Raw genomic sequence first — 25191 nt, 5'->3', positions numbered from 1 at the left:
TAGAAGAGTTTTTATAGGGTGAACTCACAGACATGGAGTGTTGCAAAGAAATACATTGGGGCCCACATATCTTCCACATATCTTGGTGATCTAAACCATTCATTTGTTGTGTCATGTAGGCCGTGCCCAAAAATTCTTTTTGGCTGGATGATTCTAGCCCTCCGATAGATTTAAAATGGTCATTATAGTATAGAAATCTCACAAATCGGAGGGTTAGGACAATCCTTTAAGGGCCCGTTTGGATACCTTATGCATTTGTAATTTGATTTGGATTTGAGTTTTGGATACAAAACACATCAATCATCTTCTTGATTATGTTTTAAGAGAGAGAGGAAAGGAGGGAGGGATGTCTCTTTGCTGCGGGAGCAATGTCGAGGAGGAGCAATGGTGAAGGAAGTTGTCACAAATATTGATTTCCAAATAATGTCTCGTAGAAAAGATTTGAAAATCGGAATTTTTTGCACTGTCGTGGCTGATTTGGAAATTTAAGATCTGATCGAGTTAAAAATATAAACTAAATCTAAATCCAAATCCAAATCTTGTTGGTATCCAAATGGGCCCTTAAAGAATACATTCGAGTCACCACTAATCTACGATGAGGCCCAACCATGTTTTAATAATTGCACAAACCTAGCTTGTCCTTTCTTTTTTAATTGGCTTGTGAAAGCTCTTTGGAACTGTAATAACCTCTGACAGCTCTTTAAATAACAATAGACAAGATGGGTTAGTGCAAATACCAAAACATGGTTGTGCTGATATCATTTCCCTGTTAATACTATAGTTACCGAATTTTAAATTTTCACATTGCCCAAAGGCCACCAGTTCAAGTACACTATCATCAAACTCAAAGATGATGGTGGGTCCCACAACCACTTGGACCACCGAGTCATAGTCTACTCAACTCGTCCGAGTCACCAGGTGAAACTAGCTCCAGTCCCTTGGGTTCATCCAAAATTGATAGTTCGATTCAAATAACGAAAACAACAAGTAAAAATTTATCATTGTCAAAAAGGAGAATTGGATGCTTTTCAATTTTCATAGTGTTTGTATGCAGAGCACCAGGGACTAGAACTTTCCCAAACCCCACACAAAGACCAGCACCCGAAAGAGAAAAAAGAGCCACTCATGCAAATCTAAAAGTTGGGTCTCTGTTTTTTCTTAAAAGCAAAAGCACGTTCAGTTACAAATCTTGCTTTTTCAAGAGGGTTGAGTTCACAGCTTGTAAGAAGAAAAAGCATTCAAAAGCTATACTGAGACAAAGTACTACTGTCTTCTTTCTTCTGTCTTCTGTCTGTCTCTTTCTCTCTTGACAGCCCTTCAGAGTTCAGAGTACTCCTAAAAGGGCTGGCATGGCCCAAATGCCAGGTGTCAGCTTTATACAACCCCACAATCTCCATAAAAAGAGCTGTTACAGCAAAACCCAAGTCTTCCTTTTCTTCCCAATGGATCTTTAACTGCATCTCTCCTAAAAAACCCACCTCTTATGCCCCACCATAAACCATGAATGGAAAATGAACAGTTGAAATGGAGATGGGTTCTAGCTCTTTAGCAGTTTCAGGGGCTTCTGGTTCCACTGATACTCTGAACAGCTTGAAATTTGGGAAGAAAATTCACTTTGAGGATGTGGGTGTTGGGGTTTCGGCCACCAAAACAGGTAACTCCTCTAACACAGTCTTGTGGGCTAAAGGGATTAGGAGACTCGGCTAAATCTTACATATGAAATAAAAGATATGTGTTTGTTTGGTGTTTGCTCTTTTTCTCTGACTCGCTAATCTTATGGATGAAATAAGGCTCTGTTTGGGTACAGGTAGTTACCTTGTAGATTGGTGGTATAAGTAGTCAATAGGGTGGAAACAAGCATTTGATTTACCTAGAATATACCTTGTTGAATAGTGATAAGTAGTGTTTGGTTGCCAACCTCGTAGAGCAGTGGGAGGGGGTGTCATTATCAAGTGGGAGGGGGTGTCATTATCAATAGAGAGAGAGAGAGATTTTCCAAGTCAAATTCTTTCTTTTTTGAGAAATTTGGCTTGGAAAGTACAAGGAGGAGGCCAGAGACGGAGCCAGGAATTTGCTCTAGGGGGGGGGGGGGCAAAGTCGCAAAGAAGGTTGTTATAGCATGTTGAGGCCCACCATTCTACACTTCGTGTTTGATAGGTAGGGCCCACCATCTCCCCCCTAACCTATGCATAAGGTGGAGCCCACATTTTACACCTCAAATTTTGATGTAGTAGGGCCCACTATCCATTGCCCAAGAATATTGGTGATTTAATAAATTCCAAGACTCCCCAAGAGGATCACTTTCTACTTTGAAATCCCAATAATATTTGAGATTTTATATCTTGCGTTCACATAAAGTCAAGCATTTTCAAAAAATACTACGGGGCCCACTTCATACGTGATCCAAACCGTTCATTTATTGGGCCACAACATCAATAGGTTGCATCACGTAAATCATCACCATAGGATGATCCTAACCATTCAATCTATAGAGGTCTCTATAGCTAGCAATCCCATTATAGATCGGAGGGTTAGGATCATCCTATGGAGATGATTTACGGGTGCAGATGTGCAACCTACTTATATCGTGTGCAACAAATGAATAGTTTGGATCATCTTATGAATTGGGCCCTACTTAAAAAAAAATACTTGGCTTTACATTCATACAACATATAAAATCTCATAATTAACTAGTAGAGAGTTTTCACATGTATAGTCCAGTATTTTTCAAAAAGTATTGTACAGGCCATGCCATAGGATGATCCAGACTGTCCATTTGATGGGCCACAACGTTAATAGGATGTGCCCAAAAATTCATTTAAATGGGATGATCCTAGCCCTCTAATATATAGAGGTGTACATCATATTATGTTCCAACATAAATGAATTTTTGGGCACGACCTATTTTGTCTTGGCCCATCAAATGGACGGTTTAGATCATCCTGTGGTGCAGCCCGTACAATACAATTTTTCTAATACGGGCCTACGCCATGTAAAATCTTGTGACTCTAATCAAATGGGCGGTTTTGATTGTCTTGTGGTGTACTATTTTTCAAATACGGGCCTACATCATATACAATAATGCAGATAATGTGCCATTCCCCTCAGCAAATCAGTTGAAACGAGAGAGGGCATTGATTAATATTGAGAGAGAGAGAGAGAGAGAGAGAGAGAGAGAGAGAGAGAGAGAGAGAGGGCATTAATAGGTGGAAGATTCTGGATAGAGTTAATCTAGGTGGAAAAATACATTAATTTAGTTGGCAAAAGCCTATATGATAGGGAAGATTCATGATTTTCATAGAAGAGGGGTTAACTTTATGAAAAACTCTTAATCCATAGATTTTGAAAATTTTCTAGATTTGGTGGGGGGGGGGGGGGCAATTGCCCCCTCTGGACCCCCCTTGGCTCCGTCCCTAGAGGAGACATTGGTGCCATGTAACCAGACATACAGTTATTGCCTCTGAAACTTGCCTGGTAGTCTCCAGGGATTTTGATGCTACATTGGCAACCAAGCACCATAAAGTTGAAGAAAAATGATTTTTTTTGCTTAGGAGATCCTTGAGGATGCCAGGCATGTGGCAACCAAAGATGTGTTGGTTTGGTGTTTGCTCTTTCCCTTTGACTTGCTAATCTTATGGATGAAATAAAAGATGTGTTTGTTAAGTGTTTGCTCTTTTTCTCTAATTCCTAGAAGTGCCAATGATTTGCCAAATTAGGAGCTTCTAGCAAATCCTTTTATATGGGGGCAATCCTTAACCCCCTGAAGTTCACATATAAACCATTATTATTTAATAAAATTGTTATCTTCATAAAAAAAAACAGATGGCTTTTTCATCGTCCGAGGCTCCAAGGGAGGGGAGAGGTTTGGTAAATGGTGGGCAGCCTCCAAGATGTCAGGTTGAAGGGTGCAATGTGGATTTGACTGGTGCAAAGGCTTATTACTGTAGGCACAAGGTCTGTGCAATGCACTCGAAGTCTCCTAAAGTGATTATTGCTGGCTTGGAGCAGAGGTTTTGTCAGCAGTGTAGTAGGTAAGTTGGGGTTTGGGTTTTATTCTTTTATGGGTATAGCTTTCCTCTGTTTCTACCTTTGTTTTTCTCTCTTAATTTGCTTCTGTGGTGGGCATTGTTTATGTTTTGGTTCTCTGTTTGCTGGTTTGGAGATTTCCCTTGTTTTTTAGTTTGTTTTTTTAACTAGGAATTTATCTAGGAACCCAGGGCAGCAGCTTAAATTTTATTAATATTAATAAATGATACAATTGGAGGACATAAAGCCTTGCCTCTAACCCATCATAATACAAGAAAAATAGAACAATGAATGCACTTTCCTCCAAAGAAACAACATTAATTATTGCGAATATCAGGAATACACGGTCGCATCTAGCAACTAATTTGGAATCCTTTGGTAGGCTTGCCTAATCCTTAAAAACTGAATTTATGCTGGTATCGCAGGCGTGTTTGTTAGTTTGATTGTAGCTGTTACTGTTATTGTATTTTCATTTCTTTATTCTGTTCAAGGGTTTGTTTATCTTCTTGAATCTGAGTTTATTATTGGGTTTTGGAGTGTTGGTGTTTTGATTTTGGGTTTGGTATCTTAGTAATGGTTCGTTCTCAGGAATGGAATGCTGTTTTGAGGTATAAATTTTTGCTTGTGTCTGAATTTGATTCTGTTGTTGAATTGAAATGTTTGGGAATTAATGTGCGGTTGATTCTGTTGTGGAAGGGTATGAAACATGGGAGAGATTTTCTTCTTAGAGTTTTGCTCTGTTTTTCAATTTCTCTTTTTTTTTTCCTTGTTTATTTCCTCATTGGTTCCGAGTTTTGTTCTTGAATTGGAGTTGGTTATTGGGTTTTGGATACTGGGCTTCAGATGAAAAAGGAATACTGAATGGGTGCCTTTACTGAAGACATGCAAATGTTAAAATAAATGGTTATAATTGGTCTAAAATAAGTCAATAAGTTTGTTCTGTCTAAGATTTTTGCATCTGATCAACATCCCACACGTAGGTTTCTCAATATCAGTTTGCGACATACTGATTTTGGTTTCCATAATCGGCTTAACCTTTACGTTATCACTAAGATAGAGTTATCGAGCCCAATTTTTGAATGAGAAGAAGTTTCATGTAGACTTGGTTTCCATAATCCAGCTATTCTCCTAACACCTACACCGGAGAAGTTTCATGTAGAAAAACTGCAGTGAATTCAATTTTGTGAATAAGAAGCCACATGTGATGGTGTTCCAACTTATAGCAAATGAGATAATCTCAAGTGGGATTACCTTGGATGAGAATTTTCAAGTCGAAACAATAATATCCAAGCTGCCAACGTCATGGAAGGTGGATCGGCTTAGTCTGATGCAAAAAATGAAGACATGACACATGATTTTTATTTAGCTAGTGCATTATCTTCGAGTAGAGGACATGAATTGATTCGCAAGGAAAATGAACAATTCCAAAGTTGTGCCAAGGCTCACATGGTTAAATAGTAATTCAGATAGAAATCCAACAAATCCAATAAGTCAAGGTGCTTCAAGAAGGAAGAACAAGATATAAGAAGAAGGCTGTTTTGAGTGTAGCAAGCCAGGCCATTGGGGTGAGGAATTGTCGCGTGAAGGAACCTGACAACAAGAGCCAATGAGATTCCATCAAGAAGGATGATCGTAGACACTTCATTGGGATGATATCTTAAATCAAATTGATATTATATGAAAGAGATTGATGGATTGACACTGGTGCAACTAGGTACGTGATAGGAAATCATAGCATTTTCAAGACTTAATAGAAGAGGATGGCTCAGCGATGTTCATGGAGAACATTTCTGCGTCCAAGCTTGCTAGCGAAGGAGATGCTGAACTCAAGTTCACTTTTGGCAATGTTGTAATACCGAAGAACGTCCTTCGTGTGCTAGAAGCCAAGAAAATCCCATATCTTTGGGTTTTCCTCGACAAACATGTATTCAAAATGGCGTTGGAATCTGACAAGTTCATTCTTACAAAGAATGGTATTCAATAGTTGGAAACAACAGGTGTCCCTTTGTAAGATGAGCTTGGAACCTAGCAAGAAGCCGAAAAGGTATTGCGGGGATTTCCATAGTTGTTGGGTTCTTGTTTTGAGGCGGACATGGGAATCGATAAAACTGAGTTTCTTCAAATGTGAAGTGGTGAATGAGAACTATGACACCAGTTAGTGGCACAAAAATGAGATACACTTTCTTTTTGACACTATTCAACTTCGAATAGCTTCATGTGGCTTTCCCCATACCCCTTAGAGTAGCTTCATGTGACTGTCCCAATACTTTCTCCTGTAAGTTTTGAATGTGAGCATAATCAATTCATTAAAAATTCAAAGATAAAATAAGCTTTGACTGAAATTGCATTTGTTTAGCAATTAGTAAATAAATTATAACCATGGAAGACAAAGGAAGGATCCATAAAATGATGGAATTATAGAGAAATTCCAAGAAGAAATTTATTATTTATCGCTTCAAAGGGAAATACTAGCTGCGGATGCAACATATGTGAGATACACCTCGAACAAGCCAGCCCATTTTTAATGCATAAAAGTTGCCATGTTTTGAATGGTTTTCAACCTGTCAAAGTAGGATCCGTGAAGATTTGTTCGCGTGTATAAGGGTTGTCTCCTCTGCAGCTAAGCAATCCTCTTTCTTCAAATATGTAAAAAATGACCAAAGATAGAATATGAACGAAATAAAATCCCCCCATCACTAATAATGATATCTGTTATTAGAGAATGACAAATAAAGTGAAATGCATCATTGACTATTTTATTCCTTTAGTATTTTGGAGATTTACCACTCCAAAAACTTATAAAATACAAAAGAAAGATTTGACAATGATCAAGTGTATTATTCATGAGAACTCTTTGCATTAAATATGATTGCAAAAGGGTTTAAAAAGATCATTCTGTCCTGTCAAATGATTACTAATGAAAAAGTAGAAGAAACTCACAGTAATATAAAATGATAGGAATTATAATAACATCATCTAACACTTACCTTTAAATTAAAGTAGACTAACATCAAGCTTTAGTTTGTTCACTGTGAACGGAAGGCTCTGTAACTTTGCAAAAGGATTTAAATTTCGGTTTCGGTCGCTACGAAAACAGAAATGTTTCGGTTTCAGCAGGAAATTTTGGTCGAAATCTTGTAAAATCATGAAAACGTATGAAACTTTGGGAAAATCTAGAATAAGCATTACTTAGAAATCATGACATAAGCAAGACAACCATCCATAATAGTTTAATAGCATCAAACACCTAGTGACATGCGTTGTCGTGCATGTTTGATAATTTAGAACAGACAACATTTCACATATAATTCATATAAATATTTATACATAATACATCACATTTCACATGCAATTCATATCAATACAATTATATAACACAACCGATATAATATACCATTAATACACTTACAGTTTTGGTTTATGTATGTGTTTCGATTTCAGTATGCATTTCAGTAGGGATGGAAACTGAAACATTTCTGTTGTTTCGTGCCAGTTTCGGTGGAAATTTAAAACCATGCCTTTGCATTAAATATGATTGCAAAAGGTGTAAAAAGATTATTCTACCATGTCTAATGATAACTAATGAATAAGTAGAAGAAATTCACAATTATACAAAAGGATAGGAATATCCCTATAAGAAGATCATCTAACAATTACCTTCAAATTAAAGTAGAATAATAATCAAGCTTCATTTTGTCTACTGGGAAAGGAAGGCTCTGTACTGATTAGTGCCTAGTGAGAAACATCGGCAGCCTGCATTATGGTAGACCTAGAAATGAAAATGTAAAACGAATGCTACATGAAACCTCTTTTTTTGACAATCAAATCTTGCTTGTACTTTTTCTTAGTGATAACAACCTCTATAAAACTCTGAATGAAGTAGAATACATGAATAAGTAATGAAATTAAGCATCAAATGCTTAAACAATCTATTTTAACAAGGATCTATTTTACAGAATACCATTGTACTATTTCCTAGTGATGACAACCATGGCTCTGGTTTTCATGGTTATTTTAATTAGTGACTGGTTGAGTAGCTTCTGCACAGATTTCATCAGCTATCTGAATTCGACTAAGGAAAACGTATTTGTCGAAGACGTCTAGCTAGTCACAATGAGCGTCGAAGAAAGCCACCCCCTGGGTCTTTATCATCGCATTTTGGGCGGCTATCATCATCTTTTCATGGTCAGACACCATCACAAAGTATTTCTTTCCATTTCTTTTCAAGAGGGACTCTGACCACTGCCACAGACCTCAAGTGATTCCAAGTTTTCATGGTCTTTTTGTTTGTGATCATTTGATTTCAGTTTTCTAGCACTTGTTTTCACAGCTGGCAACGGCAGAGTTGGTGGCTTTCTTATGAACTACACTTACCAAAGATTGCCGGGAAGAGAGATATGGCCGACTATAAGAGTTGGCGATCGGGTTCCCAACAATCAAGTCTCGGCCACTGGAAAGTATCTTCCACTTCCATGTTAGGGCAGTGTAGATTCCCCTTTTGATACGCAGCTTCACAGTTCAGTGGGTGGGACAGTCTTTCCTGTTTCGGAAATGCCATCCGGTGAATGTTTCACAGGAGTCTCCGGAGACTCTGGTTGTGCTCTCTCTCTCTTCTGTCAAATCAGCCATGGGACCCAAGAAATCGAGCTTCAGGTGTTGCAGTTAATGGCTTCTCGAACAACGAAGGTGCTCCCATAGCTCAACTGACTCCTCACGGCACTGTCACTAACAATTTTATGAACAATGCGTGGGCTTTCAAGAGCCATGAATCTAGCGGCAACAGACTTGAACTCCCTCCCAAGTTGGGTGTGGGACAACTGCCTGAATCTGTTGATAATCAGTTATCCGATCAGCTCGAGTTACCTCGGCCGGGTAGCAGCCAGTACATGGCTTATGTTTCTTCCAGCCATCACATGGATGGTTCTCTTTAAGCCTCCACAGCTCAAAAGCTGTGATCTTGCCAAGTTATTGCGTGAATTCCTTCTCAGGTTTCCTACTGGCATTCACACGAACTGTGTTAATTCCACTTCCCCTTAAGTGGGTATTTCTGGTAGACATGGTTTGGATCTGAAACTTCTTTAATGTTTTTTTTTTGGGAAATGATATCTTCGCCAAGTGTTTTGATAAACATGCGCTCCACTTGTTTGTCGTCTAGCATTTAAAGGGTTTTAAGCTCTTTTTTGAGAACCGTAATATCCTCTGACATCCCTTTAAATACTACATGACAAACAAGTGGAGCGCATGTTTATCAGGAACACTTGGTGCAGATATCATTTCCCTTTTTTTACTTGCTTTGATGTTGTAGAGACATGTGAAGAAGTATCTAGCAGATACAAAAAACTTTCTTAAAACTACTGAACTTCCATGCAGTCTGCCATGTTCTGAAATTCTTACCAATTGGATGATCCTACTCCTTTGATTTTTAGAGATTTCCCTGTGGATGTAGATCGCCTTTTACATTTGTTTTGTCCAGCTACAAATTCAAGCTTCAAGCTAGGGTGTGGTTCCTTCTAGCTAGGGGTGCAACTCGGGTCGGGTTGAGGTCAACCCTCAACCCTAACCCGAGATAGCATTCCCTCAACCCTAACCCGAGTCTCGGGTTGAGGATGGTCAACCCTAACCCAACCCGCCTCCAAATCGGGTCGGGTTGGGATCGGGTTATCTACGACCCAATAGAAAAATACAAGAAAGGAAAACATAATCCTATGAAAATCATGATAAAATTAGAAGGTAGAGGTCGGGTTTGGGTCGGGTTGCCAAGGCCTCAACCCTAACCCAATCTGAATTAAATCGGGTTGGCTTTTCCCAACCCAGCCAACCCTAACTCAACCCAACCCGAGAAAATGCCAACCCAGCCCGAGCCAAAATCTGGTTGAACCCGTCAGGTTCGGGTTGAGCCTGACCCAAGTTGCGCCCCTACTTCTAGCCAATATATTGAAGAGCAGGAACTGTCCCATGTGGGAATGTCTAACTTTTAGATAACAAGGGAATGTCTAACTATTTTACCTACTAATCTCTTCTAATTAAATCAATAATTAATGAAACACAACCACCGAAGAAACCTTTGGAAGACTATTTCTTTGTTTTCATATTTCTATTCAAATGAGCAAACTTACCAAGCCTAATCACCTAACGTTAGGAAGAGCGAAAGCTACATATGTAGAGCACCTTAGTCCGCATTTCCACATCCAAGCTTCTCCTTTTCCTTAATTTCCTTTCGACATGCACATTCACTTGACTTTCTATATATGCACACTATTCAAATGAGCAAACTCACCAAGCACAAATACGGAATATATGTAAGATGCACAGACACGGAAAAACATGTTAACTAAGCACCGTGCAACGTCCACAAGAGGAGAGGAGAGTTCACTATCTGTCACCTAAATTTTCGGTTACTGCATTTAATATGGGTTGCTCTTTACGGAACCTCTGTTGCATGAGAGAGCCGCCACATAGGCTCACTTTCCAAAAGATTTTGTCATTATTCATGAGGTGGCTGCTCTCTCATACAACAGACATTCCGTGAAATGTCTTTTGCGATGGACCCTAGCAATTCTCAATTAGGGAGTGCATATAAGATCATGTGTGAGCGAAACATAAATGGTTACAAAGATCAACGGCTTAGCTTTTCTTGGTGAAATCCTAAACTGAGCTTGATCAAAGGCTTGACGAATCATGGGGCCTAGAATTAGTCGAACAAGATATATTCAATGGTTTTTTCCATTTTTATGGTTTCCATTCGGATCAATGGATACGATCAGGGGCGGAGCCAGGAATTAACTACATATAATACGCGATCAATCTCTTCCAAACCCATGCATACGGTGGAAACCACAATTTACAACTCATATCCATTGTCTTTCAAAAAATACTGTATGCTCCACGCCATAGGATGATCGAAACTTCCCATTTGGTGGGCCACATTCTAAATAGGTTGGGCCCTAGAAATCATTTCCATTGGATGATCTTAGCCCTCCAATCTTGCGGAACTACATATTATCGAAGCCTCTATAGATTGGAGGGTTGGGATCATCCAATGGAAATGATTTTTTAGGCAAAACCTATTTAGAATGTGGCCCATCAAATAGACAGTTTGGGTCATCATATAGTGTGGCCTATACAGTACTCTATGAAAAATAATGAACGATATGGACTTACACGATATAAAATTTCCATATTTTGGTGCAGTGGGGCCATTATTTTCAATGCAACATGGGCAAGAATGATATCAGCACAACCATCTTTTAATAATTGCATGCACTGCCTTGTCTTCTAGTTTTTATAGTGGCTTGTAAGAGCTTTTAAGAGGGGACAAGTTCTAATTTCAGAGGGGACAATTACTATACACAGATGTCAGACTAATGGAACATTAGAAGAAGAAATTGCAACAAAAAAACAAAACTCAAATATTTCTTTTAGCGGAAACCGTAGCACCAAGAAGAAGAAGAATAGTTAACTTAATTTTCACGAGTAAAACTTCTCCCCAATCTTTCAAAAGTTCAAACGACCCAAGATTCTCCAATAAAAAGACTCCTATCAATAGACAACTACTGAGAAATTATATGATGAAATGCTGTAAGAACAAATATCAAGGATGGGATATTTGTCAGGATGCTGAGTACTTGTTCATAAGGCCATTCATCATAGAAATTCTCGACAACTACTTAGCTTAGTTATATGATTTTCTTTTACCTTGATGTTTTGATCCAACAACAGCCCACTTTTTAAGAGGCCGGTTTAGTGGATATCACTGCCCAGGAGAAAAATGGCTGATATATTGGATATATCAACTTTGGTCAGGATGGAAAGACAAGAGATAGACTCCACATATTTTCTTTATATGTAAAATGGGCGTAAAACGAATTTTATGCCCATTTTCCATTTAAAAGGGGGTGTAAAATTTGTTTTATCCATTTTATGTTGAAAGAAATGGAGCCCAAAAAAAAAATAATTTCCTGAGTTTTTGAGGTACCTCAAAAAATTTCAAGATTGTGCTTGTCCACTGTTAGTAGGGTTCCTTTCTTTTATGCTGAGGCTTAATAGATCCAAAGGCATAAGATCATCTGATCGGGCTCAATGGGACGATCTTATGCCGTTGATCGATTAAGCCCATTTAGGATTCCATCAAGAAAATTTAAGTCTGATCAAGCCTTTAGCTGAGTTGGTTGAGGCTTTGTTCTCCAACCTTGATGTAGGACGATTTGTTTAGATTTAGTAGTTAGTTACAATTTCTAATTAAAGATAAGTTAGAACCTTATTAGATTAGGATTAGATAGTAATAGTTGTATTTTAGTTGAGAGAAATTAGGAAATAAATGCTCTATAAATGGCCGTGTGTGTATTGAAATCATATCTTGGATGGAATAAAATTATTTCTATTGCTTCTTTCCTTGTGGATGGATTCAAGGTATTCCTCTTGTGAATTCAAGAGTTTTTGTCGAGAAGACGGTGTTCTTCTTCTACCGGGTTTAAGACTGTGTGATCTTCGCTTATTCCGCACGCTTCCGCCTATGCCAAAGTGGTATCAAAGCGAGATTTTTCCTAGGATAAAAGCCGCTTGTTTCAACCATCCATCTTCCTGCTAGAAGTTTAGTTTCTTTGAGCTTTACTCAGGTTCTATTTTTCCATCTTGAATCTCTACCACCATCCACCACCACCAGTAGATTGATTTTTCTTTCTAGTTTTCTCATTTTTTTTTGTTTGCCGTTAACACTGTGGTTGCCATAATGGGACTTCAAAAAATAAAAATAAAAAAATCCGTTCCTATTTTATAACGCTTATGCCATCATATGCATCCCAAAATCTCTAAAAATTTAGCCATTTTTCGCATGTCCCTATTATTTAGATGTTTCCCTTATCTTTTCAAAACTCAAAACACCCATTTTCCCTATAAAATAGCCGATACCCTTCATATTTATCTCAGCCGATTAGCACTGGGTTGCAACAGGGTCGGGTTTTTCAAAACCCTAGCCCAACCCTGGATCCCATTATCTCGGCCCTGACCCTGAGTCAGGACCGAAAAACCTCAACCCATTGCCCGCCCTGATTGGCCCTGATTGGAGAGGGCTAGGCTAGGCTAGCCCTGGTTGACCCTAGTGCAAACACCTTTTAAGAGTGTCAAAAGTAAAGCAACCACATATCATATAGAACAAAATGATCAATAAACAGAGAAATTGAACAAAATAAGACAATATGAATTCAACAACATGCGGGCAGCATATACAATTAATAGTAATAATCTAAAGAAACATCAATCCAAGATAATAGAAAACATTAGCAAAAGAAACATGCACAGATGGTTCAATTCTATAATAGAAAACTTAGGGTAGGGCCCGGTCGGGCTGACCCGAGCTATTAACCCTGAACCCGACCCTACCTTGAGTCAGGGCCTAAAAAATGAAACCTGACCTGCCCTCAGGGTTGGAAAATCCAGCCCAGACCCTGTTCGGGCTCAGGGCGGGTCAGGGCTGATATGGGCCAAACTTGCACCCCTAATTAGCACCATTCACCACCCTCCTAATCCAGTCAACTGATCAATGTGAGAAAGCCACAAAAGAAAAAGGGCCATCTTTCCCTATTTTATTTCATCCGAAAGTCACCCCCTCTATTGGCCGCACAACCCCCAGATTTTAGGCGACTTACACCCTTCCAACAGCCTTTTAACAGATTGTAAAACCACCACTTTTCCTCTTTCTTCTCAGCCATTTTCCTCCCTCCATGTATAACCGATCATCCACCTTGTTCAGCTGTGAGAAACCCTTCATTAATTCAGCCCAAGACTCACCTTATCAGCCCTTAATTTCTTTCCTAATCTTCCTTTTACCCGAAGTCTTAAAAGTAACTTAACCCAAGTACAATTTATCCATAGGCTGCAAACACTTCAGCCCTTTATTAACCGAAAAGGCTCTTTTCACCCCCTTTGTCTAGCCTCATGTGACCAAAACCAGCAGTCTCCTGTTATATCTGAAGCCAATCGATCCCTGCTTCCTTTGCCCAACCACACCTACATCCTCACCATTGATCTTAACCCCTAACCATCTATTGTTTCTCCTTGTGTCGATGGCTATCAATAATGAATCGGGCAAAAGTAACTCTTCAGGAGGTGCATGAGGAATAAAATCATGTCTACAGTAAGGCCTTTTGTCATAAAAATCAAAGATAGATGCATGAGGTACACACAGCTATTGCTCGATTGACGGATGCCTTTGAACGCAATTTGGATCAATGCTAACAACCCAAATATGATCGATAAAGGGACCTGCAATCGACAGGTTCATAATTTGCCCCATCTGAATTTAAGACTGCCAATTGATGAAGTTGAGTCTAGCGATGAGGAGATCGATGAAGTGCCCTTCCAACATATAAGGCAGGGATTCAGTCAAGATCGAAATTATCAACTTACAGACTTCAATGGTCTACTTCCTTTCGAGGATTTCCTCAATTGCCTTGTTGAAGCAGAATGGTTATTTGTTCTTTGACTACATGGAGATCCCTGAAGAAAAGAAGGTAAAATTAGTGGGCATATAAACTCACATATGGAGCTTCAGATTGGTGGGAGCAACTTCAGCTACGCCGAAGACGATAAATGAAGGCACCAATTCGTACTTGGCCGAGGATGAAATGATTGATGTGAGCACGATTTGTGCCAGTATATTTTGATCAAGTGCTATTTCAACAATACCAAGGGAGTGGAACGGAGAGAGGTAGAATCCAACAAATTATACGATTCATTGGTGAATTGGGCATTGCCATCCAAGATCGAATCTCGATGCAGTCTGTGTGGACTCTTAATGACGCCGTCAAACTGGAAACTAGAGTGGAGGCACAATTAGATCGGCTTATGATGAAGATGAGCACTTGGCTACTATTTCAGAAGAGACCATCGATGGGGATCCTGAACTTGAGAGAGGAGAAGAAATTCTCAAGAATGATTATGAAGAAGAAATTGTAAAGGACAATTGGGAAGAAGAAATGCCACCAGCATTAGTGGATCATGTTGTTAACAAAGAATCAAAAGTTGAAGAATAAGAATTCTCAGAAGAAGAAAGTGACGAGGTGACATATGGCGATCCCAAGTTAGATATTCCGCGACAATATGAAGTTTTGAAGTCCGTGATCAATCAGAAGCTTTCATCACGACCACGACATCGCGTTCCGTTTAAAAAGTATTATCAAGATAAAGTTTTATGCAATGATATTGACGTCGATAGAAGTCATACACAATGGACTAAGTTGTTGGTATACGGCATCAGCTTGCTTCAGGAAGGAGTGACTAGAGCTAAACTCGAGGATGAGTTTCTTTGAAGTGGAATGGATCATGATACCACTTTGGCGTGCGGCGGAAGCGTGCGGAATAGGCGAAGCTCACCGTCTTCAACCCGGTAGAAGAACACTGTCTTCTTGATGAAAACTCTTGAATCCACAAGAGGAAAACCTTGAATCCACAAGGAAAGAAACAGTCGAAATAATTTTATTCCATCCAAGATATGATTTCAATATGCACATTCGTCCGTTTATAGACCTTTTTTTCCCTAATTTCTCTCAACTAAAATACAACTATTACTATCTAATCCTAATCTAATGAGATTCTAACTTATCTTTAATTAGAAATTGTAATTGACTACTCGTCCTACATCAAACCGTGAGGTCAAAGGTTCAATCCAGCTTACCGACCCAAAAAAAAAGGTTCAGACGTTAACATTTCCAGGACCTTATCTTTCCCACTTTATGTCCGTTTTGGGATGAGACCTAAAGCCATGTGTGTCACCTCATAATCTGCAAAATCAATGGTCTTTATCTCACATATATGGCCACCTATTAGTGTTATAGGATCCAAGACTTGCCTTTTAACATAGATCGTAAAATTGACTTTTCTGCCCTTTTTTCTATTCTTTTAAACTTCTCTTATTTGGAGTTCTCTAAGTTAAATGGGCATGTTTGGGAACGGCAAAAAAATAATTCATGGGATATTTGTTTAGCTAAGGAGAGAGCACGGTAGAGAGGACTGGTGAGAGATTTGAGAGGGCCGAAAGTAGAGGATCAGAGGATGTGATTGGGACAGTAAACAAAGAAAAAAAAATTCCCTTTCTGTTTTCACTGTTTTCCAGCCCAATCCTATGCTCTCCACACTCACCACCCCCTCAAATCTCTCTCCCACCTTGTTGCCCTCTCTTACATTAGGTAAAATATATTCTATGGAATTTTTCCCATGGTTGCCAAACATGGTCAAAAAGAGGAGTGCTAATTTCAAAAACAAGACAGGCAAACAGAATATGATGCTAAATTAGTGTTATTCTACGATAATTGGGACTGGGACCGTTTGATTGCAGGATAATCTTTGAACAAAACTTTGCCCCAAATTGCCTTGTTGTCATGGATAGCTTGTCCTGAATTGTTTTGATCTCAACTTTGTTATCAGTCTTGGATTTTTTTTGTCTGCTGTTTGTTCCTTGTTGTACTATCAAGGAATAAATTATCCAAATGAGTGATAGAGTGAAGGGCGTCCTTGCAAGGGCCCAACGGCAAGGGCGCCTCATTGGATCCATGTCACTCACAACATTACCTCAGAGAAAATGACCAAAATGACCCTATCTCAAAGAAAATTGTTAAAATACTCATCTCATGGAAAATGGCCAAAAAAACCTATCCTAGGAAAAATAACCAAAATACAACTAACTCATAAAATTACAGAGTACCCCCTATCTCATAAAAATGATCAAAATACTCCTAATCCCTATGATGTATGGTTGAATGAAAGATGAGGGTATTTTGGTTATGTTTTGAAAGATCGGGGTATTTTGGGAATATTATATGAAATAGTGGTGTTTTGGCCATTTACAATAAGTTATGGGTAATTTGATCATTTCCTACTAGATAAGGGTATTTTGATCATTTTCATGAGATAAGGGTATTTTGGTTATTTTCTACAAGATAAGGCTACTTTGGTTATGAGGAGAGTTTTTATCGTGTTATTTGAAATAAGAGTGTACTTGATTTTTTTTTTTTCTAGGACTTTTTATTAATTTTTTATTTTTTTTGAAAACTGATCGGATACATAAACTTTGTGTAATGGTAATTTGGTCATTTTCGATTGAGGTAGGGGTATTTTGATCAACTTTTCATGAGATAAAAGTATTTTAGTCCTTTCAATGAGATAGGAACACTTTATTTATTTTCTAAAAACAATTTTGTTTTTTGTTTTTTGTTTTAAATAGGGGAACCTTCTAGTCAATTTTCAATGACATGGGGTATTTTGGTTATTTTTGAGATAGGGGTATTTTGGTATTCTTATAAAGTATGAATTTCAACGATTTTTTTTTTTTTTCTGTTTTTATGATTTTAAATTTTGTTATTTTTTTTTAATTTTTTTTAATTTTTTGCCTTCGGCAGGTGAAATTCCATCTCTCATCTAGAATTTCAATTGCCCTCATTCTCTAGGATAGTCATAAGTTAGGATTATTTCTGTCCGAGACAGTTGTTCAACAAATGCTAATCATTTGTTCTGGAATAATTTTTATACCCAAAAATCATCGAACAATCAAACAGACCAAATAATTGGACTTGGATCTATGTAGTGATCTTAGCAACTATTAACAAAAGGACTAAAAATTGATTATAATTAACTGTAGTGAAGCCTGTGAGCATTTGTTCTCTATGGAGCTTCTGCTCCCTCAGTTCATCGTATATAGATAGTAATTGTTTTTCCAAACAATCTGCAGGTCTACATTACTCTGTTAATATCAAGCTGATCTTAAAATATTATTAATTATGAGCAAATTACATATATACTAGCGTCTTAATAGTCCCAATCTATCAAAAACAGTGAGAAAAAGAATAGAACATACTTCTTTAACTCTGCTAAGGGTTCACAATAACACAACTGAATTTATAAAAAAAAAAACTTTTCCTTGTTAGTTCTGTTCCTTGATGACAAGCTAAAGATATGTCATTTGCACAGTTAACCAGTAATATAATGTCAATTGCAAAAGAAGGGTAATGAAAGACATCTTAAGGGAGTAAATATCTTTACCCGTTGTGATCTCCGAAGCATGAATCATCATTTACCACTTTCTTCAGCTCCTTCCCTCCTTATCTTTAGCTTTCAAACTGCTCTACTTTAAACAAGTCTCATTCCTCAAAATTCATCTCAGTTTGGAGCCAACCATTGCAATAGCATCATCATCAGGATTAAAAAATACAGAACCCTGTCATCCTTCACAAGTAGATATCTTTTTACTTTCCCAAATAGAAGTCCTTTTCATCTTCAATCATTTGATACATTTGGAGACAAATATAGAAAACAATCTCCCAAACCACTTTTGGCATAGTTCTTTGGTTTATTGAGCTTCTGATGTATCATGTTCATGTCATTGATTTTTTCTCTTCTCAGTCAAGAGACAATGAAATGTAGGGGTCCTAGACCATCCATTGCTATGGAGAGCATTTTCTTTTCTCAAGTTCGGAACTGAAATGATAGGCTTGGGGGACGCTGCAGAATGGAAATCCATTTCAGTGGTCATCTTCGTTGGGGCCAGGGCAACTGGATGACAGCGCCTCTACCGACTCATACTGAAATAGTGACAGCATGGGTATGTAAGAAAAACAAATCTTAATGGGCATATAAGAAAAACAATCAAAGCTAGTGACATTGTAGTTCTACACCCTGATGTACATTCAAAATATGCTAATGGCTTTGAAACTCGGCTGGGTAGACTTGGTTTGCCTGGACTCCTTGTCAGTGTTTAAAAATGCAGATGAGGGTCAAAATGCGGCCATGAAAAATCCTTGCCGACTCGGCATGGATTCGGCCAAGAACGTGGTTGATGCGGTCACAACTCGGGAGAGTCAAAGGAGTTAGGCCAAAACACGAAACACTGAGGCAAAATGGGGAATGCGGCCAAGGGAAAAGAAAGTAGACTCGGGGAAGTCCACGATGGCACAGGGGAATTTTAAAACTATGCTCCTGTAACGATCCCAAAACACAGCTTCATGAAAATCAGACAAGTTGGTGACCAGCATGGTCACATTCTAATAAGATCTCTGAGCTTTTCCCCAACTCAGCTGAGGGTGTTTTTTTTTTTTTTTTTTGCTTGTAAAGGTTGCCAAACTGACTCAGCTGAGTTGAAGAAATCAAAACACCAATTTCAAGGTCAAGCCCGATTTTTTGAACATTAAGCTAGTGGTATGGAGCACTATGTCCAACCATAGGTTTCCAGGTTGACTTCACAGCTTGCCACCAATAAGAAAATAAATAAATTAGAGCATTATTTGCATGCTCATGGTGTCCTAAAATAAGGAAAAGTCAGTGCATTGTTTACATCTTTAGTGTTCTGAAGGTGAGTAGCTCACCTGGCATCCACAATAGAGACAATACCGATGTTCAGCCCGTAGCTTCATCAATATATCTTGCAAATCCTGCAAACGATTTGGATAATTGTAACCCATGAAGATGTCTGAATGAAAATTAAAGCGAAATTGAAGGCATACCACCATATGCAAGCCCAACAAAGAAATGGTTAAGAGTATAAGGGTAAAAAAAGGTAATTACAGTAAGTCAGAGAACTATGGAAACATCTTCACATAAGTTCGAAGGTATGAACAAAAGCACCACTGAATTTCTAAATCCATGCTATGTTTGCTTCTTCTTCTCATAGATTTTAGGATTTCTTTCTTTTAAGGAAATAAACAACACATTCTATTAAAGAGAAACAAAACAGAATACAAGCAGAATACATAAAATTAAACAGGGGACAGAGATTGCCGCTATAATATAGAGTCTCTTCCCACACCTCCTTTGGAAAGCATACCAGCCACCTTATTTGCACTATGGGGGTGCAAGAGAGGGATTGAACTGCAGAGACAGATCCAGAATTTCACTAAAAGTTCTGTTGAGCCTTTACGGACCACTGATAGATGTCTCTGTCACCTAGGAAATAGCGTTTCTTGAATCTCCTCCCACTTAAAAACATCCATCGTGAGCGAAAAAGCCTCAGACCCATGAGGAACACTGAGGCTTAAACCTTATTAGAATCTTTTCTACCAATTGGACCAGAATAGGCAAAGATGACTTCCCCAAACTGGTCCCTAACTACATTGCCTATACCAGCTGGCCCTGGCTTTCCCATGGCAGCACCATTGAAGTTCAGCTTGAGGCTGTTAGGAGCCCAGGGTTTCCATCTTACTATTTTCCTTCCTTTGATCACTCTGTCCAAGATGATTACTGACCAGTTCTATACAATTCTTCAATAGTATAGCCCTTAATGGCTTAAACTGCTTTCTTATAATGACCTATGGACAAAAAGTAATCCTGAATCCTGATTTCGCCAAACGTGTTACTAGAGAATGATCTTTTATTCTTTCTTCTGTTTCCAGCGCAAAACTAAGCTCTGATATCACTTTGACGCAAACCTAGGGTTCACAAGCGAGCTTCTGAGAACTTAGGAGCATAATATGGTTTCTCGTTCAATTTAATAGCAACAAACATCCCCAAATGAAATAAAACAGCACATAACATTCAATAATCATCCATAGAATTTTATAAAGATTCATAAATTTTAAAATCCTCATCAACAGAACCAATTAGGCCACGTTGGTTCAAACAATAAACTGCAGATCAAAGAAATGAGGTCACTAGACAAAAATAATCAGATATCCAAATATGCCTGTCATACAATGTAGCTCTGAAATAAAATACTAATCTATGGTCAGTGGATGGTAAAGGTTAATGGAGAAACGGAACTATGTGTTTTGTAATCTGATGAGAAAGGCTTACAGAGGGAATAAGATAAGGTGTAATCAGATAAAACTGTGGGGGAACCCATAACTTGGTCGCGCAGGGCTTCAGCCTTAGTATTCTTGGTGAAGGAGTCTCCAAGAGATGCAAGAGAGATAGCTGCTGCAATGAGAAACAAAAGGAACTGTTTCTGCTACAACGAAGAAACAAAGGAAAAAGATTGGGAAGAAAAGGGGCAACAATATGCTGCAGCAAGGTGAATAGGTTGTAACTGCGGTAGGAAAAACAGGTAAAAGAGAAGAGACAACAAGGCTTCAAAGCAGCAGATTTAGAGGAGAAACGAGGGAACGAAGAGAGGTCTGAGGTGCTGTAATAGCAAGTAGACAGAGCAGGAGGGGAATAATATGGCTGCAACAACAACAGAAAATAGTAGGATAGATGAAGCAAGACATCATGAGAGAGAGAGAGAGAGAGAGAGCGAGCGATGGACAAAGCATGAGGAAGGAAGGAGAAAGAAGACAAAGAAGAGAAGAGAGGAGGGAGAAGAGAAATAGAGGGAAGATGAGACTCATCTTGCGGCTAGAGGGGGGGCAGCTCTTGCGATTTTCAAAAAAACAATCCCAGGGTTTCCTCTTTTAGGTCTTTATATATGGGGCTGACAGGTCTTTGCCAAGGTTTCTATTTACTAAAAGGCTCAAATTCTGTCAACGTAAAATTGGACGTAAAATTTGTTTTATGTTCATTTTTACAACATAAAACAACTTTTACACCCATTTTTATGTCGAAAGAAACAGAGCCAAAATAGAAAGTCCGCACTTCCTAAAAATAGCAAGTCTTCATTTACTAAAAATAATAAGTTCATACTTACTACAAATAATAAGTATTTTGTAATAGGTGATGCTTGGGCTTAGGCATAAGTGATGGTAGGCCTCGGGAAAAAAGATGAGGAAGGTGGGCCATCGGTAAAAGGATATGGTGGGCTATAGGTGATGTGTACATCCCTAACCTCTATGATATAATGTAACTAAGTAAAAGAAATAGAAATATATCCTAACCAATTATGTTTCTCATAAAAAAACAAAACAAGTGAACTACGATGATAGTTGGATCACATCAATTTTGCTCCCTCCAAGCCACTCAAATGACCGTAAAAGGGGTGATCAACCATGATCTGACCGTTCTCCCCTAAGTGCCTAGCAGCCCTAGCCCATCAACCATCCAAAAGATCCCTAAAAGAATGGGGAATACCCAAAAGATACCGAACAACTTAAGGATCCTATTCCATACAAGCCTTATAAACTCACAATGGATAAATAAATAGTTAAATGATTCTTTTTATTTCCAGCAAAGAATGCACACGATTATTTTTCTTTCGGGCAAAGAATGCACACGATTCTTTTTGTTACCGACAAAGAATGCACCGGTTTTCCAAATGGAAGCTCTTCCTCTTCAATAGATCAGGTGTTTTGGTCTTTTGGAACATGATCCTCCAAGGGTAAAAAAACCTTGGTTCTTGGGAGGCACAAAGGATTTTCTTATTTACACCCATCTAAAGGATGGCTGATCTCCCTCCACAAAGTATTGGAAGAAAGACGAACCGAGATAATTCCATTAGGATCCGGGCTGCAAGACTTCGAATCCAATGTGGAAGTGATATATAACTATAGACATTTTTTCAAGAAGACCCAATAGATCGGTAAGAGATTCAATCTGCTCCTCCTTAAGGTTGCACCTAGAGCGCCATGATCATACAACCCTACCCCTAACTCTCAAAACAGTCCACCACCCAGGATCCTTTTTCACATACTAACCAATAAATACTTACATGGGCATGGCAGAGACTAACACTACCCACGCACACATCATCCCAAAATCTAATACCCCCACGAGCTTGTGTATGATATTCGGTTCTAAATCAGTGTTCATTTACTTCTTTATCAAAAACCTCTCCAAGTTGACTTGATTGAGTAGCCAGCTAGTTCCTCCTCGGAGAGTTTCAGTTCAGGTTCAACTTTCAAGTTTTTAAAAAGGGTCTATAACTTGAAAAGGATACATCCTTTCAAAACATTGTAAACTGGGAAATTGCTTAAATTGCTTCAAATGAGCAGCAAACCATAGGTCGAACTATCCCTTGTCAACTGGCAGTCTTTGAGATGCTATAGAAACATGGTTTATACTGAATTCCCTTACTCCTAAAACTCCAAAAAAATCCCACTGTGAAGCTTAAAAGACCCCTGCTAAGTTATATGTCAGGGGGCTACAAATCCTTCCACTTGCACGAGAAGCATTTTTTCAACCTCCCCTCCTCACAGTGACTCCAAAACTATGATTTGTGGCCACGGACACAAGTGTGACATGGAGTGTCAGACACGGCAAACCCCCAAAATCTAGAAACAGGGACACAACTAAAAGACTAAGTTTATGTAATCATAATTTGTCGATACGGATTCGTGTGTCGAGTTTCGACACGGATATGAGTTGTCTGACATGTCAACATCTAAAAATCGAGAAATGGTGATATCTACATACTCAAAATTATTGATTATTACACAAATAAGTGTCCAAGCGCCCACATCATTTCTAAAACTCCTAGCAATACATTTAAAAGTGTCCAAAGGAGTGTCGACACGGGTGGACACGCGTGTCGTGTCGAACACAGCAGGACACAGGACACATGTGTCAACAATAAATTCAAAGTGTCGGTTAAATCATAGCTCCAAAAACACCATCTAAATTGCCTCTAATCCCATCTTCCACATGGCAACTAAGTCCATTGATAATATGATACTAATTATGTTCATTTGAAAGGAGACGGAACTTTAGTTCAAAAGAAAAATTCCCCATAAAACAAAATAACAAAAAGCAAAAACAATAACCCAAATTCAAAGATTAGAACAATACCTCTTCTGTTATCTCTTCTTCTTCCTCCTCCTCCTCCGCCTTCTCATCCCCCTCATTTTCCTCCTCCTTATCCTTCTCTACCTCCACAATTTCCCTATTTTCCAACTGAAAGAGCGCCGCCCTCGCCTTATTAAAGTCCCCCAAAACCCGCCGGACCCTCCAATTAGTCTTCTGTCTAGACCCAAATTCCGCCATCAAATCCTCCTCTTTCTTCCTTTTCTTCTCAAACATAAACTTCTCCTTTCTCTCCTTCTGTTTCTCAGGGGACTCCCTTCCGAGCCCAGCCCGCGACCTTCGGATCGTGAGCCCCACGGGATCGGCCCGACCCAGACCGGCCCGGCCCAGTGCGGATCCGGGTCTGTACCCCATCTGTTGGAGCATCTTGAATCCAACGTTTGATGGTGGAATTGCAGACTCGCATCTAGCTAGGGTTTGCTCGTCCTCTTCTTTCTGTTTCCTCTCTCTGTCGATTTTACGTTGTTCTTGCCAGTTTAGGGCATTTGTTTTCTTCTTCTTTGAGGATTGAGGGATTAGGGTTTTGGTGTTGGGGATCTGAAGAAGGACAGTAGTTAGGGTTTTGGGGGTCTTGAGGGTTTGAATGGAGAAAATAAAGAAAGAAAAAGAGATATAAAAAAAGAAAAGAAAAAGAGAGTACCTTTTTGGAAGAAGAGATAGAAGGATGAGAGACTTCTGGCGGAGAGAGAAAGCGGGAAAGATCGCCCATATAATCTTCTTCTTCTGCTTCTTTTTCCGCCATTGAAATAAAAAGGAAAGAGAGAAAAAACAAAGGAAGATCACAAACGGTATTGTTTTGTGATCGCCTTGGGGATTTTGCAAAACAAAGTCTTAATACTCTGCTTTATTTGCAAAAAGGGTCTTCCACTTTTTCAATTTGAAACTCTTCACATTTGAGTGAATTTTGCAAATCACACCATGCCATCAATTGAAATCACGTCACAACTCAACTCAATTCAACACGGCCTTTTTCCCAAACTAGTTGGGGTTGGCTAAATGGATCCATTAGAAAAATTTCATGAAGAAGGTGAATGGAATCCACCCGACTCTAATCCTAGCTCTAGTTGGGTTCGTCTACGTGGGTCATTTTCTTCCACTATCCTATCCAATGTTCTTTGTTATGTTCCTAGCTATATAGTCTTTCCTCACTGCTTCCACCCAAGCTGTTTTCGGTCTGTCCCTACCTCATTTTACTCCATCAACTTGGCACGAGTTGCCTCTTCTCACTGGAGCATCTAAAGGCCTACGTTTGATATGTCCAAACCATCTTAAGTGGTCCTCTCTCATCTTCTCCTCAATTGGTGCCACCCCCACCTTTTTACGAATGTCTTCATTTTTAATTCTATCTAATCTTATGTGGCCACAGCATCTCCGCTAAACTCATCTAATGCTTATGCTGCTTCTTGGTGGCTCAACATTCTGAGCCGTACAACATGGTTGGCCTCACAGCTATCTTATAGAACTTTCTCTTCAACTTGGTAGGGATTTTGTGGTTGCACAGAACTCCTGAGGCAA

At 38.9% G+C, this 25191-nt stretch overlaps 1 protein-coding gene and 1 pseudogene across 3 annotated transcripts; one reads left to right on the top strand and one right to left on the bottom strand.

Moving 5' to 3' along the window:
- The first annotated feature begins 936 nt into the window (after positions 1 to 936).
- LOC143893066 (squamosa promoter-binding-like protein 17) lies at positions 937 to 9422 on the top strand (annotated as a pseudogene). Its single transcript, XR_013255703.1, has 4 exons — positions 937 to 1680; positions 3823 to 4031; positions 8075 to 8211; positions 8357 to 9422. The product of XR_013255703.1 is annotated as a squamosa promoter-binding-like protein 17 (transcript).
- On the bottom strand, positions 5528 to 24588 carry LOC143893064 (D111/G-patch domain-containing protein). 2 transcript variants are annotated; one of them, XR_013255702.1, is made up of 5 exons: positions 24317 to 24588; positions 23662 to 24213; positions 19377 to 19442; positions 18058 to 18596; positions 5528 to 6299 (listed from the first exon to the last, which is right to left on the bottom strand). XR_013255702.1 is itself a non-coding variant. In XM_077398013.1 (4 exons), the coding sequence occupies exons 1-4, from the start codon at positions 24416 to 24418 to the stop codon at positions 18537 to 18539; spliced, it is 780 nt and encodes a 259-aa protein (XP_077254128.1). In that variant the 5' UTR covers positions 24419 to 24588; the 3' UTR covers positions 17853 to 18536. The 2 variants fall into 2 exon arrangements, 1 of the variants encoding a protein (XP_077254128.1); XM_077398013.1 differs by lacking the exon at positions 5528 to 6299 and having other exon boundaries at positions 17853 to 18596.
- Positions 24589 to 25191: the final 603 nt, after the last annotated feature.

The sequence above is a fragment of the Tasmannia lanceolata genome, unplaced genomic scaffold (assembly GCF_043159265.1).
Source record: "Tasmannia lanceolata isolate RefF3 unplaced genomic scaffold, GAP_Taslan_0.1 ptg000015l, whole genome shotgun sequence".
Classification (NCBI taxonomy): domain Eukaryota; kingdom Viridiplantae; phylum Streptophyta; class Magnoliopsida; order Canellales; family Winteraceae; genus Tasmannia; species Tasmannia lanceolata.
Note: the sequence above shows the minus strand (reverse complement) of the source record. Positions and strands in the feature narration are given on the sequence as shown.